The following is a 13871-nucleotide window of genomic DNA, read 5'->3' on the forward strand; positions in this document are numbered from 1 at the left end:
CTTTATTTTCTTCACTCTTTTACAGATCTGTGATTCAGAGGGTGTAATGTGAAAATGTATGATTCTCTTTTGAAAGGACAGCTATGGTGCATGTGATATTGATGAAAAACCAGTGGAATCTTGCAACAACCTCTGAAAGCTCATCTATTTCCATTTAACAATCCCCTCCTTCTTCTCCCCCCTGTAGCATCATCATATAGCAAAGCCTCTAAGGGGAGGTACCAAATAGGTTGAAAATAAATATTTTCATAGAGAAAAAAGAAGACGTTCTTAAAGTGTACAAGAAATTGCTTTATTCTTTTTTTTCCTTGCGTAAAATGAAATCTATAATGAACATGAAGTGGAATTAGCTGAGATATAGAGAAAAAACAGCTGGACAGAAGTGTTTCTGAAACTATCTATACAGAAATGAAGAAAATCATGTAACCAAGAACAATATACTACAGATTTTTGTTCTAATTGTTAAAAAATGTTCTCTCCTATTCTTGGAACTTCTAGTCCAAGTTTGAGCCCGAAGCAAATTTTTACAGTAAAGTTATAAACCCACGAAAACAGAGGTTTATAATGGAAACACTGGCATAATTCTAACTAATGTGTTGTGCCATGGGGTGTCTGTAATAAAAAAGTCTCTGAGCTTGTATGCCAGCCAGAATAGTTAGCAACACCCAAAAAAAGAGGATAGAAGTAGATGAAACATCATTGGCACCAGCTCTCTAAGATAAAACAAGCACACAAAGTCCTACACTGTAAAGGATTACAAACAAATAATTTGTCACAGTTTTGAACAGATACAGAATAGGAACCATGCTTTGAGAAAATGATGGGTTATTAAGGTATGGAATTTAATACCATTGTCAATCTATAAAACTTTTACAACCTAGTCTTATTTGCACAGAGATTACATCCCCAAAGCTCAGTGCCAAAGACACATGTTAATAAGCTCACAACTTTTAATTAAGCAATATGTATAAGTAGATTCCCATTAAGCTGTGATTTGTGGGCTAGTTCATTACAGTGGGTTCCAGCCACCAGACACATATTCAATACAAATCAAGCAGCCTGCATATTATCCAGCTTAATGTGAGCCTACTTGGGATATTTTATCACCAGTTCAGATTGGCGGTTCAGAGAACTATATTTTTTTTCTAAGACTGGGGCAGCGACCAGAACCTTATAATGACCCTATGTTGTTTTCTTAATGAAAATATCCATCTGAATTGTTTAGTTGCAACTGATAATTATTCATATAGTTAATCATAGTTCTGTTATATACAACATATATATGACATTCAGCCAGAATACATTTGCTCTCATTTAAATTAAATGTGTAAAATAAGGCATAAAAAAAGGAAATATGGATATTAAAAAATGGAACAATAAAAATAATTCACACATTTTACTCCGAAGAGATTGATGACAACATTTTCCAGATCTTGGAATAACTCTCTTTTGAGTTCCTGAATTATGCTAAAATTTCTGGCCCCCATTTGTGACACAGTGTGTCAAGTGGAATTTTTTCAATCAGTTTTACTCGTAACAGTGTGGCATACCATTTCACATCTTTCTTGCTTAGACAGATTTCCCATTGATTACATCAGTAGTGAGCATTGTACAGCAACATGATGCAACAGTCTTTAGATAGATATTCCACAATATTTAACACTCTTTTTTTTTGCAGGAGTTAGAAGGTCATGTATCATTGGATCATAATCTGGGAGAAATTACTAGAGTCAGATTTCTGGAAAACAATATTTCATCATAGCATTTTCTTCTGGTACTCCTTCCATAACAATATGTTCATGAATTAACTTTGCTACACATTTACAGTTATCAAGAGTGATAATTGTTTTTAACAGCCCTTTCAGTAAGGATTCTACTGTATTTAACTGTAGGGAAATATGCATTTTATTTACCGACTGACCTTTTCTCTGTAACCTCTATTTAGCCTCCACAAAACGAAACAAAACACTTAGAGTTGACTTTTTTCTATTTATATTTTCTATTTTGCTACTGAAATAATCTCTACACAATCAATCTTAGATAATGTAATGATACTATCAAGAGCCTCCCAGTATTTATTTGGAAAGCAGAATTTGCCACTGAGCCCCAGGTCCATCTTATTCAGTATCTTGCTAACAGCAGTGGCTTAGACATGAGGTTTTATGAAAACAGGGGAGGAATGAGATGCAGTAGAGGAAACTCTAGGCTGAAAAAGAAAGGAGTGAGCTCCTGAGAAGGAGATGTGAACTACAAATCAAGAAGACAAGGAGAGGAGAAAGATCATAATTAGCTATAGCTCTAAATGTAAGAAGAATTTTTCAATCAATATGGTAAGATGCTTGTAGCCAATTAAAAGACTGTAAAGTAGGGACAATGCCATATGTAGATTAGGCTAGTCTCATAAAAAAAGCCTTAAAGCAGTGTTGCATAGTTCATGAATTGATTTTGCTTGAAGGCCAAAGAAAAAGGAGCCGCAATAAGCCAGTCCTACAGTAACAAAAGTGGTACCTTGGAAAACTCCATTCAGTGGCAAATGATACAGTGAGAGGAGTTTTATACATCCATTTTTACCAAAGTTTCACGTCACCTAACCAACTTTCAGGATCGTGCTGACGCAAAATTGTAATGAAGATTTCTTTTTATGATTATGCTATTTCTGAATTAACTAGAGCAGTGCAGACCTGGGAAAACCTGTACCTCTGCTTTTAGCTTTAATTCACTGCTGAATGCTATGCTTTGCCTTTGACAGCTCCATGGGATAAGCAGCATTTGGAGGAGTGAGGAAACTACTACATATGCCAGAAGCTAAAGTGTTAAAAATAGTCTCCTGCAGCCTGCAGAGGAAGCGTGGAGTCAAGGAAAACACCCAGACATATAGCTGTTGAGACAGGAGCAACATTACAGCCATTAAAATCAAATGTCAGAGAAGGAACAATGCCTATTAGCTTTTAGAAACCAAAATGAACAGTTCAGTTTTATCATACAAATGGGTTGCACTATCCAATTACTAACTTCTGATGAGCACCACGTCAATTTTGAAATTGTACCCCTGAGTCCGTGAAGAAGAAAAAATAAATCTGAGTTATCCACATAACAAGAATAAAAGGAAGCCAAACTACTACAGACCTGACCTAATTACACAGACAAATCACTCCCCTTTCTGGAACCTTGTAGAGCCAGTAAAACACTGTAGCCTTTGCTGACAAAGCTCTGACCTTGTATGACGCCCCTTTCCGCTCCTGTTCAGGTCCCATCTGATCAGAAGCCTGGAGAAGTCCTCTGATTGGGTCCTTCACTTGAAGGAGTATCCTTCTCAGCACCTTTTTTTTCATCTTACCCAGGAATATAACAGCTGGGACCGTGTATGGCCCAGCTGAGTCGGCTTCAGAGGTCTGCAGCCTGCACAGTGCATGGGACTCCTTCTCCATGGCACATAATTAGACATAGCACACAGAGCAGCTGACAAGTGTACTAGAGAAAACCAAGGGCATAACCAATATCCTATTTAATTCTTCAGAGTAATGTCCGTTGGGTTCAGGGAAGATACAAAGTCTTCCATTACTTCTTCAGTGTTCCTAAGTCTCAATCTGGTTGACAACTCCCATTTTAGTGCTATTCTTTACCCCAAGGTACATGAGTGGTAGATGAAGTATGGATTGAGTTTCTCCCTCAGAACAGACAAAGGGAATTATGAAAGCAGCAGCAGAGTATATAATTGAAATAATAATAATAAATCTCTTAAATTACATTTTTTTCTTTTTGAAAACATGTTTATGTGGTTAAAAGTGAACCATATTTTTCATGTTAGTAGGAATATTTATGCATTTTAAATCACACAGCTATTTAATTACTTGGCTGACAACCTTATTACTGTGGGGAGTATAAGCCATCAGAGAGCTGAGTAGGTTCCCCTAGTGGACAGCCATCAACTTTGATCCATTAGATGGGCATTTTATGTCTTTCCTGATCCCAAACACTGTGCCATGTGTAACTTCAGAGGTAAATATCTTAGATGAACTTTCAGGCCAAATCTTCCCAATCTCCCCACTTAGTGTGCTTTCTGCTTCACACTATAATTTTAGGGTACACCCAATGGTTTCCTTAGTCGAAACTAGACTGGAAGATTATTCCAATCTATTCCAGAAGGTTTATTCCAGGAATAAACCTATCTTACTCAGTGCCTAATGGGTTTTAAATCCACAGGACCAGATTACAAGTGTGAAGTAAACCTCTACAACCTGTGGTGCATGGACGCCAAACCTTCAGCATCAGATAAAGGCCTACAGATCTGTTTGTACTGTCCTGTGCTATTGCTAATGTGGTCTAGTCTCTCTGTGTTGCTTCTTTGCACATTCTCACGGCACTGTACTTCTTGCATTTTTTTTAATCTTAATCTCAAAGACCTGTTTTATCAGTCACAACATTCATAGTCAAATTAAGAAACACACGACTTCCAAACAAACCTTTAAACCGGACAGACACACACACACACACAGAGTAGAAATCCACTTCAGCTGCAGTTGTGCTGGATGAAGAAATAACAACCTCGCTCCCACCTGTCCTCACCACCCTTCTCTCGGAGGTGACTGCGCTCGGAGCTGCTAGTAGAATTGCTCATGCGAATGCTCTTGCACCTGTTTTGGATAAACGTGGCCCTGTAAGGTCTGAACAGCTGGAACAGAAGTTATTTGCTACTCATCCTGAACTGGGTGAGGGAGAGCTCCCAGGGGAACTTCTCCTGCATGAAAAAGCATCTGTAGATGATCTCTTCAGGTGGCACATCTGTGTTCAAAGGAGAGTGCGTGTCCGCAACAATAGCAGGGGTAGAAAAGGAAAACTAAAAATTAGCAACCTGAATGAAACAGCTCATAGTCTGTACTCACTATTTTCTTTTTGGTCCAAGTTGTGCCTGTATCGGCTCTATTGACGTTCCTTCTATAATCCCTCAGGCTGTCAGAGGGGCAGAGAGAAGCCCTCAGTTTATACATACACCCTCAGACACAAGTTAAACGTTGAGTTCCTGATAAGCTAGATACATGTGCATAAGGCCACTGATTCCTAAGGAAAAGACAACATTTAAGAGTTGTTAGTAGACCCATGTAATGTGGTAAACTTGCCGATGCTTAAAAATGAGGGGGAATGTGGCAGGGGGGGCCAGGAATAGGAGGCTATAACCAATTCCTGTCCACCAACTGTTAAACAAAAAAAATCATGTGATGAGACCATCAACAAATTTAGACTTCTCCGTCTTTAATTTGAAAGATATTGTGAAAAAGTAATGTATATTCTCTGATAGTTCAGAGCCTCTCTAATACATTTATATCTAATATATATATCTGTGGAAAAAGACAAAAGCCTTCAAATAGTGATTTTGAATTCCAAGACAGGAAATAAGGACTTAAACAACATCAACAGAAGATAAAACTCTGGAAAGGTTTGAAATACAGAGGCTTTCCACTCAAATCTGTCCTGCTATCATTCTATACACATGAGCATGCACATACACATTCCTGCACTGGTTCAGGATGCAATGATAGTTGTCTGTTGCTCCAAATTCACTGCACATGGTGAAGTTCTAAAATTTATCCAAGACAATGTTGTTCAGAGTCCTTTTTTTTTTTTAAATTTTTATTATTTTATTATGTAAGGACTCTGCGTCTTTGGAATAGGAAGCTATTATGAATATATGCTGTAGTGCAGATGAAGAACTTTCCCAATTTCATTAGCAAGTAGCAAGATCTGTGCATATACCTCCCACACAGAATGTTTTAGAAATATGCGCTATTATGTCTAGTTAAGTCAACCTTGCGTCATTATTTCATATTAGTGTATATGACAGAATTGACATACCCAGAAAAGATGCATCAGAACCATTACGTGTCATCCAGGAAAATGAAAAAAGGAATTCTATGTTTTGAAAACTAGGTTAAGTATCACGTCCTCAAGTATTTTGAGAAGAAAAGGTTATATTGGTACCAAAAATAATATCTGTTGTTTTAAGGTTTAAGAAAGTACTTTGAATAAAGATATAGTAAAACAAGAAGAAAAAAAAAAGGCAACTTTGGAGTGTATATTTAAGTAGAAGATGGGGAAATGAGAATGAAAATCTGCTACACAAAGAGAAGGAAGCGTTGCTTAAATGTCTTGGTTTTGAATATATATTGTAAAAAAGGTAATTTTTTTCCACAAGGAAACTTTTTGAAATAAGTCAAGATTTTGCAAAATATTTCTTTCAGGTCCAACATATTTATCCTAGACTATTAGTAGAAAGACTACACTGATTTCACTAAAGTGTTAAGCACAAGTGGAAACAGTAGTTGTTTCAGACAATAATTTTCACAGAATCCAAGAAATGTGGGGCCAGAATAAAACTGAAAACACCTCCAGTCAACATTTGTACTAAAAATAGATCAGCTATATCTAGCTTATCCCTTAGGTATGGTAGGTTACAAAAATGAGAAAAAAAATTTGCAAGATATTTAAGCTGATTACCCCTTATTCTTCCTCCCCTCACAACAGAAAATTATTGATTGTCATTTTTACAAAGAAGACATGGTATTTTATTCCATGTATGAGCTCCTGCAATTATGTGCCTACAGGAGATTCTCAGTTTTCATCTTTTCAGTTTGTCCCTCACTTCCTACACGTTTCTCTTTATGTGGTGAGTTGACCTTGCTTGGACATCGGTTGCCCACCAAGCCTGTCTATCACTCCCCTCCTCAGCAGGATGGCAGAGGAGAAAATAAGATGGAAAAAAATCCCTCATGAGTGAAGATAAAGACACTTTAGTGGAAGCAAAGGAAAACAAAAGATTTTATTCTCTACTTCCCATCAGCAGGTGATGTCTGGCCACTTCTCGGGAAGCAGAGTTTCAGTAGATGTAGTGGTTGCTCCAGAAGACAAATGTCATAAATAATGAATGCCATCCTCTTCTCATCGTTTCTCTTAGCTTTTATTGCTGAGCAGACATCACATGGTCTGGAATATCCCTTTGATCTGTTTGGCTCAGCGGTCTTGGCTGTGTCCCCTCCCAACTTCTTACCCGTCCCCAGCCTACTAGTGAACGGGAGGATGTTGGAGAGACTGTCCTGATGGTGTGTGAGCATGGCTCAGCAATATCCATAATAACCATGATGTGTAATAGCAATAGCCATGGTGTGTTATCAACAACCTTCTAGCTACCAATACAAAGGACAGCACTGTGAGGGTCGCTATGGGAAAATTAACTCTATCTCAGACAAACACAATAGATTTTACAAAAAAAATAGCTTTCAAACCTAGTCATAAAAGAAAACTCAAAATAGGATTCCACATAGAATGGCACTGGGGTGAAATGAAGGACTCAAGATAACTTCATGCATAGGCTCCCCAATCTTGTAATTTTTATACCTGAACTTTAATTTTTTCTTCTACTAATATTTGATCATGCTGGTGAAGATGCAGCTGTGGCTCAGACTTTGGACCATCTTCCACATGTGTCATTCCCAGGACTTTTGTTGTGTAGCTCCTAATAGATGACTCTTGTTTAGGAGGAGTCGGTGGCTTAGGAATGGTCTGAAATTCAGGAAGGTTTACAACTACTCACATCTTCCGTGTGTTCAGACAGCAGATTTTACTGTCTCCCAATGACCACTGCTGTGGAGGAAATAATGTTGCTATGGGATATAAAGGTAGGCTGCAATGTCAAACACTCTTGTGCTGTAAATTCTCACATCTCCATTGTCTTTAGCTGAGCAGTCAAAAAGTACCTGTGCCAAGGATTAGGCTCCCTATCTTTAGATTACTGGATAATAATATCCTATCAAGGAGATATAGGAGGGAATCAGAAAAGCTCATCAAAATGTTCGGTGACATGTCAGCAGATTTATGAGAAAAAAAGATGTCATTATAAAGATGAAAAAAAAAGAAAGGTCATATTCATTAGGAAGAAAGGAAGACCTAAAAAAAGTACAGGAAATTACAGATTTGCCAGCACTTTGGAGTTTTGTTGTTAAGAGAGAGGGAAGTTTTCTTAGCACATTTAATTAAAATGAGGTACTGTGTCTCTTTATTTTTACATTTTCAATCTTTATATTGCCATAACAATATGTCTTCTACTGCTTCCTTAAGCATTAACAGCTGATTTATTTAATAAAACTGAGGACTGAGCATCACTGGAAATACTGTTTCCAATGGAATGCTCTCATGCTGTGATTGGTGAAGTGCTAAGTAATTTGCTTTTAAAGCTAGCACATACCACTTAGCACTATATTTAACTAAATGATGAAAATCACTCATTTTTCATCCCCTTGCTTAACTGGTGCTTAGTGTAATCTATCTACTGTACTGTGAGCCTAGCACCAGATATATTCTATTAGACCTTGCTCTCCAATCTGCAACAAGCATTTTAATTTTTAATTCATAGTTATGTCTTTATCCTTTAATAGAACAGAACTACAGATGGGGAGTATGTTTTAGATAATAAGAGCACAGTAGGTACCCAGGGAAACTACACCACTAAAAGGATTCTTTATTTACACTTTTCAGTAATGACTACATATATATAGCTACACAGGAGAAAACTGTTGTAAAGGAGCACTGCATAGACAGGCAATTACTATCCAGCTATAACTGAGCATTATGGATGGTGTTGCTGATAAGAGCACTTCAGCAAACAATTTCAAAGCCAATGCCACCCACTGTATATTGACCAACAATCATGGGAACTCGTGGGATGCAAGTAATCAAAATTAATAGGAAGGATGTTACATTTTCTGGGAAAAAAGGTAAGGTAGATCTACTTAATATTTAAGCATACTTTAAATTCATCTTTCACAAATACATAATTACAGAATTTCACATCCCAGATCAGATGAAAGTCAGTGTAGATATTCCAATATAACTGAGGGAATAAAAGTGGTCAATCAAGTCCCTCATGCGGATCTCAGGACCAGATCCACATTTGCTAAAAAGTCAGCACAATCCTATTACAACTGAAGGTACGGTGGTTCCGCACATAAAGTCAGTCGTGCCATCAGACTAACTACCAACACTGTATTACCAACACTGAAGTCAAAATCTCACAGAACCAGATTGGGATATCATAACTCAGTAGTGGGAAACCTGGGGTATTAATATTGCCCAAAGGGATTTTTACCATTATAGTCAGTCATGTTGAAAGACAAAACTGAGGCCAAGAAGATGCACATAGTATGATGCACATAGTATGATGCTGTCTTCTTGGTACAGCCACCCAGAAACTGGAATAGGTTACAGATCACCATCTTAAGTCACAGCACAGGACAGTCATGAACACAGGCAATCCCAGCAGCCTCCACCATATTGTGTGTGTCATTAATTATTGTGGCGTTATTGGTATTACCCCAAAATCTGGTGTAATTGGTGAAAAGAGCAATGCTGCTCAGGTAGAAAAAAACCACAGAAAAATTCTGAGACTGAATGATTTCTTTTCAGTTAGTTTCTTTTTCAAAGTTATGTACAGCGGTTTAAAGGGTCAACAGGCAAAGCAAACATTAAAAAGGCAATTTTATTCCTGTTCTGACAGAGAGAAGTCATCCAAGTAATATCTGATGCAATAGAAACCACACAAATAGCATCAGTTCTTGTAAATATTCAGAAGATTTAAACACCATTTCTGTCTGAGTGTAACTCATAAAATAACCACACAGATGCACATGCACACAAATAAATCGGGGGAAAAAAAATAAACCAGAAAAAAAAATGGAAACCAGACTGTTATCTTGCAAACCCAAAGAAAAACTGTTCTCAGGAGTGACATTTAAACATTCAGGTTACTACCTAACGTAATTTCCTGATTGTTCAGGTTACTACCTAATGTAATTTCCTGATTATTCAGGTGGATGAGAATCATAGATTTAAGTAACAAAATTAATCAACAATGCTCAATATATTGGGTAAGATCTTGCAAAGGTAAGTGGACCTGAAAAATTTTTCCTGTACCAGAGTGAACAAAGGGACACCAGAAAATCATACATGCTAGAAAAATGTCACTGATTACTAGGTTAATAGATTACAGCATTCTACATAAATGATTCAAAATAGCAGTAAGGTGAGACTCTTCTCTTTTCCAACTTCATTTTCAGGACAAAAAGGATCCTACCGCAGGGAAGACCAAGAGTCAGGGCACTGGCAGTCAGCCCTATATTTCTACACATGCCTCTGATTTTGGTGGCCTTGCACAAATGATTTCACCTTTCTTGCCTGTGTTCCCCTTCCCATCTTCTCCTTCTGTTGTCTCTCATAGTTCTTGCCTTTGTGGCATGGACTTAATTTCTGATGCATTTGTACAGAGCTAAATAGAACAGGCACTAACTGGTTCAAACCAATGAGCAAAACTTTAATACTACTAAGAAAGCATGAGGATAACCTCCAGGTTGCTTTAAGCTTCTGTTGCTCCTGGGGAAGCAGGTATGGTCATCATGAAGACCTCAGAAAAATGGTCTCTGGGATCTTGTAAATTTTGCAGCCTGTTGGGACTTGGTTACAGAACTGGAAGATGAAGCCGTCATTGTTCCTCTTCTGGGCATTTTTGCAGTCTTGTAATTACAATCTTGTTGTGCTTTGAATAATTACTGAAAATGCTGTCAATGTTTCAGTCATGAAACTTGAAAGACAAATAAGCAACATTTCCCCCCACCACAGCTAGCAGGTACAAGCAAACTTGAAAAAGCAGGAGCAAGCAAACCTGAGAAATTTAGGAGTGTTCCACAGTTTGGAAGGAAAAAAAAATCATATGAAATAATAATGTTTGCATGATCTGTGATCTGATCCCATGAGCTCACCACATTGCAAAACTTGTTGAAGTCACAGAAGAGCTACAAATGGAGCATTTGCAGGATAACACTTTACACAGAGAAATGTGGTTGTCAGAAACATAAATCCTATCAGACAGTAACCATACCATGGATGTGGATCAGGATGGAAACAACTTCATGGAATATGCATGACTGCAGGAATTAGCTCTTGTCAGAGACAACTGGATTTCCTGAAGATTAGAAAAAAGGATGCAGAGATAGACATTACGTAAATATACCAATGACAGAGTATGACTTCCCTCTCCCAACAAGAGTGATATTGGAGCAAGAACCCATAAAATAAATTGATCAGTTTTTCCTAAAAAGAATTTGTCTTGTGTGCTCAAGTGAACTTTCCAAGGTTTCTCTGTTAGCAGACAACATTACTGTGGATTTAAAAGTAACACAAGGTGCTTTTAACTGAACTTCACTCCCCAGAGGGCATTGGAAAACTAACAGGACACAGACAATGAAACTACCCAAGGATGAAGACACACTGGAAAACACAGTTGTGAAATTTCAGCTCTAACTGATTGCACCCTAGTCTTCCCAAGAGAAACTGTATTTTCAAATTATTTGTTTTCTTGTATCCCTCCTATCATTTTATGGTTAGGTATCAGTAGTGTTCTTCAGCTAGGTACAGAAACTAATCATAATACTTTTCTACCTTGCTGTACTCTTTTTTTTCTCCCTCAGCTTGATGCGTGTAGATGTACACAGCACATTGTCCATTTCATTTATGCGCTCCTGGGCTGTGTTCATTTCATTACACAAAAGACCTTCTTCACTAATATCACCAAACGCCTGAAAAACAGAACAGACAAAACCAACATATTATTATGTCAGTATTCAGTGAAATATCAGAGGGAACATAGATGACTTTGATTACCCTTCCCCACCCCTGTCTTCTTGCTTTCAAAATATCACAGCTTAGAAGCTTCTGTGTGTGTGAAATTTTATTCTGTCATACTAATAACCCAGCTTAGCAGCAGCTTACGGTTTAGCTTTCATGGTTCAGTTCCACTCCTAGGCTTATAACAATTTTTCTAACAGTTCTGCCAAAATATTATAAAGTAAAACTTACTGTAAATGTATTCACTAACACAGATAGAGCAGTGAGATTAACAATTTAAACACATGTGAAATGTGAATTTGCCTAATTTTTCTCACTCTAAATGCTTAAGTAAAACAGTGGAATGGGGATTTTTACGCCCGTTGCTTTTAATAGTTTCTTCCTATGATGTTCTTGACACAAGGAGAAGATTTGAGTAAATAAAGAATAGGCCCTCAAAGAAGAAAATCATGGCCATGAGGACATGATGTTATAGGACTGGAAACTGGTTATAAAGCCATGACTCCGCTTCAGATTCAGCTCAGTTCATTAGTAGTTACCTCATCATGTCAGATCCTCAGCTTGTGTAATATGGGTGGTATTTTGCACAGGAGTGCCCTGGCTCTGATTGTTTTCATGTTTTAGAATGCCCATATAAGAAAAATTTTGGTCAGATGAATGCAAGGAGAAATCAAATTTCAGATACTGAAAAGTAACTGAGCCTCAGCTCTCTCTAGCTGCCGTTACTCAAATATTAGCACAAAAAAGCAGGTTACTCCAACAGTGTTTTAAAGAATTTTGCTATTCTCAAACTGGTTTAGCACAGCTGTAATAAATTAAACAAACACAGGTATATGTACCAGAATAACCTCTAATTTCTATTGTATTTTTTTGTGTATTCCTAAAATCTATCTGTTGACATAGCTTACAATCATTGTACTTCTGGGTTTGACACACTGTGAAGCAAGGAAGTGGTGTTACCTCTGGAATAGAGGGATACAGACAATGCAGGGGATATTCCCCACCTCACATGAAAACGTGACTAAATGCTGGAGTGGTCTTGTGCATCCCACATTCGAGGTAAGTTTCTTTGTACCATGCTATTCTTTCTTCTCAGCTAGATACCACTTACACAGAACAGCTACTACTTTATTTTCTGTTTTAGTCTTTCAAACTAAGAGATAGTCCAGTTTTAGGTTGTCCAAAGTTGTTTCTCTCATGGCATAAAGATACAACAGAGTCATGGCAGAGCTTCAAAGCAATGCTTTCGTATTACATGAAGTTCAAGAAGATAGAAGACAAAACAGAGGCCTGTAGCATCAGTGAGCTAACAGAAAGAGAAATATTTTTCCAGTTGCAATAATCTGAGAAGAAAAATGTGGAAATATCATCCAGGTATACTTAATTAGGAGATCTAATCCTAATTCCCCAGAAGTTGGAACACTAAATTCGTTTAATTTCATAGAATTGTTTAACTTGGAAAAGATCTTTAAGATCATTGAGTACATCCGTAAACCTAACTCCACCAAGTCCACTACTAAACCATGTCCCTGAATGCCACATCTACATGTCTTTTAAATGCCTCCAGGAATGGTGACTCAACCACTTCCCTGGGCAGCCTGTTCCAGTGCCTGATAACCCTTTCAGGTTGTCAAGAAATTTTTCCTAATATCTAAACTAAACCACCCTTGGCACAACTTGAGGCCATTTCCTCATCCTGTCACTTGTTGCCTGGGAGAAGAGACTGACCCTCATCCGTCTACAATCCCCTTTCAGGTAGCTGTAGAGAGTGATAAGGTCTCCCCTGAGTGTCCTTTTCTCCAGGCTAAAAAATCCCAGCTCCCTCAGCTTGTTTCTATGCAAAAAAAGAGGACTGGGATATTTAGAGTTCACTGGAAAAGCTTTTCCTTTGGTGTTGGTTAAGACATACCAAGAGCTCTTTAAAATCTGATCATTCACATAACCAGCATGCCTGACTGAAGCAATAGGAACCCTTTGCTACAATTAAGGTGCTATCATTTGCTTGTGTACTTTAAATTGAAGCTTGTACAGATATGTCAGATTTTTAGACTTGATCAGAAGTTGTACAGAGCTATGTTCTTAAATTAAAGTCCAAGTTGTTGTTTCTGAGAGTGACTTAATAGCAGTAACCTTATGGTTAATCAACCATGTAGTAAAGTTCACTGTGCACTTACTGCAGTGTAATTATAAAGTGAGCAAAAATA

General features: G+C 37.6%; 1 protein-coding gene across 5 annotated transcripts in view; it reads right to left on the minus strand.

Moving 5' to 3' along the window:
* Positions 1–13871, minus strand: part of OFCC1 (orofacial cleft 1 candidate 1) — a 191375-nt gene that overhangs the window by 327 nt on the left and 177177 nt on the right. For 4 of the 5 annotated variants that reach the window (XM_032709283.1, XM_032709291.1, XM_032709272.1 and 1 more), the window contains 2 exons: positions 11482–11618; positions 7271–11005 (listed from right to left, as the gene is read on the minus strand). In XM_032709283.1, the coding sequence (XP_032565174.1) occupies positions 10987–11005; positions 11482–11618 (156 nt within the window). In that variant the 3' untranslated portion in view covers positions 7271–10986. Of the gene's footprint in view, positions 1–7270; positions 11006–11481; positions 11619–13871 lie in introns of those variants that run through there. The other variant, XR_004360692.1, reaches the window with a different exon arrangement.

The sequence above is a fragment of the Chiroxiphia lanceolata genome, chromosome 1 (genome assembly GCF_009829145.1).
Source record: "Chiroxiphia lanceolata isolate bChiLan1 chromosome 1, bChiLan1.pri, whole genome shotgun sequence".
Taxonomy (NCBI): domain Eukaryota; kingdom Metazoa; phylum Chordata; class Aves; order Passeriformes; family Pipridae; genus Chiroxiphia; species Chiroxiphia lanceolata.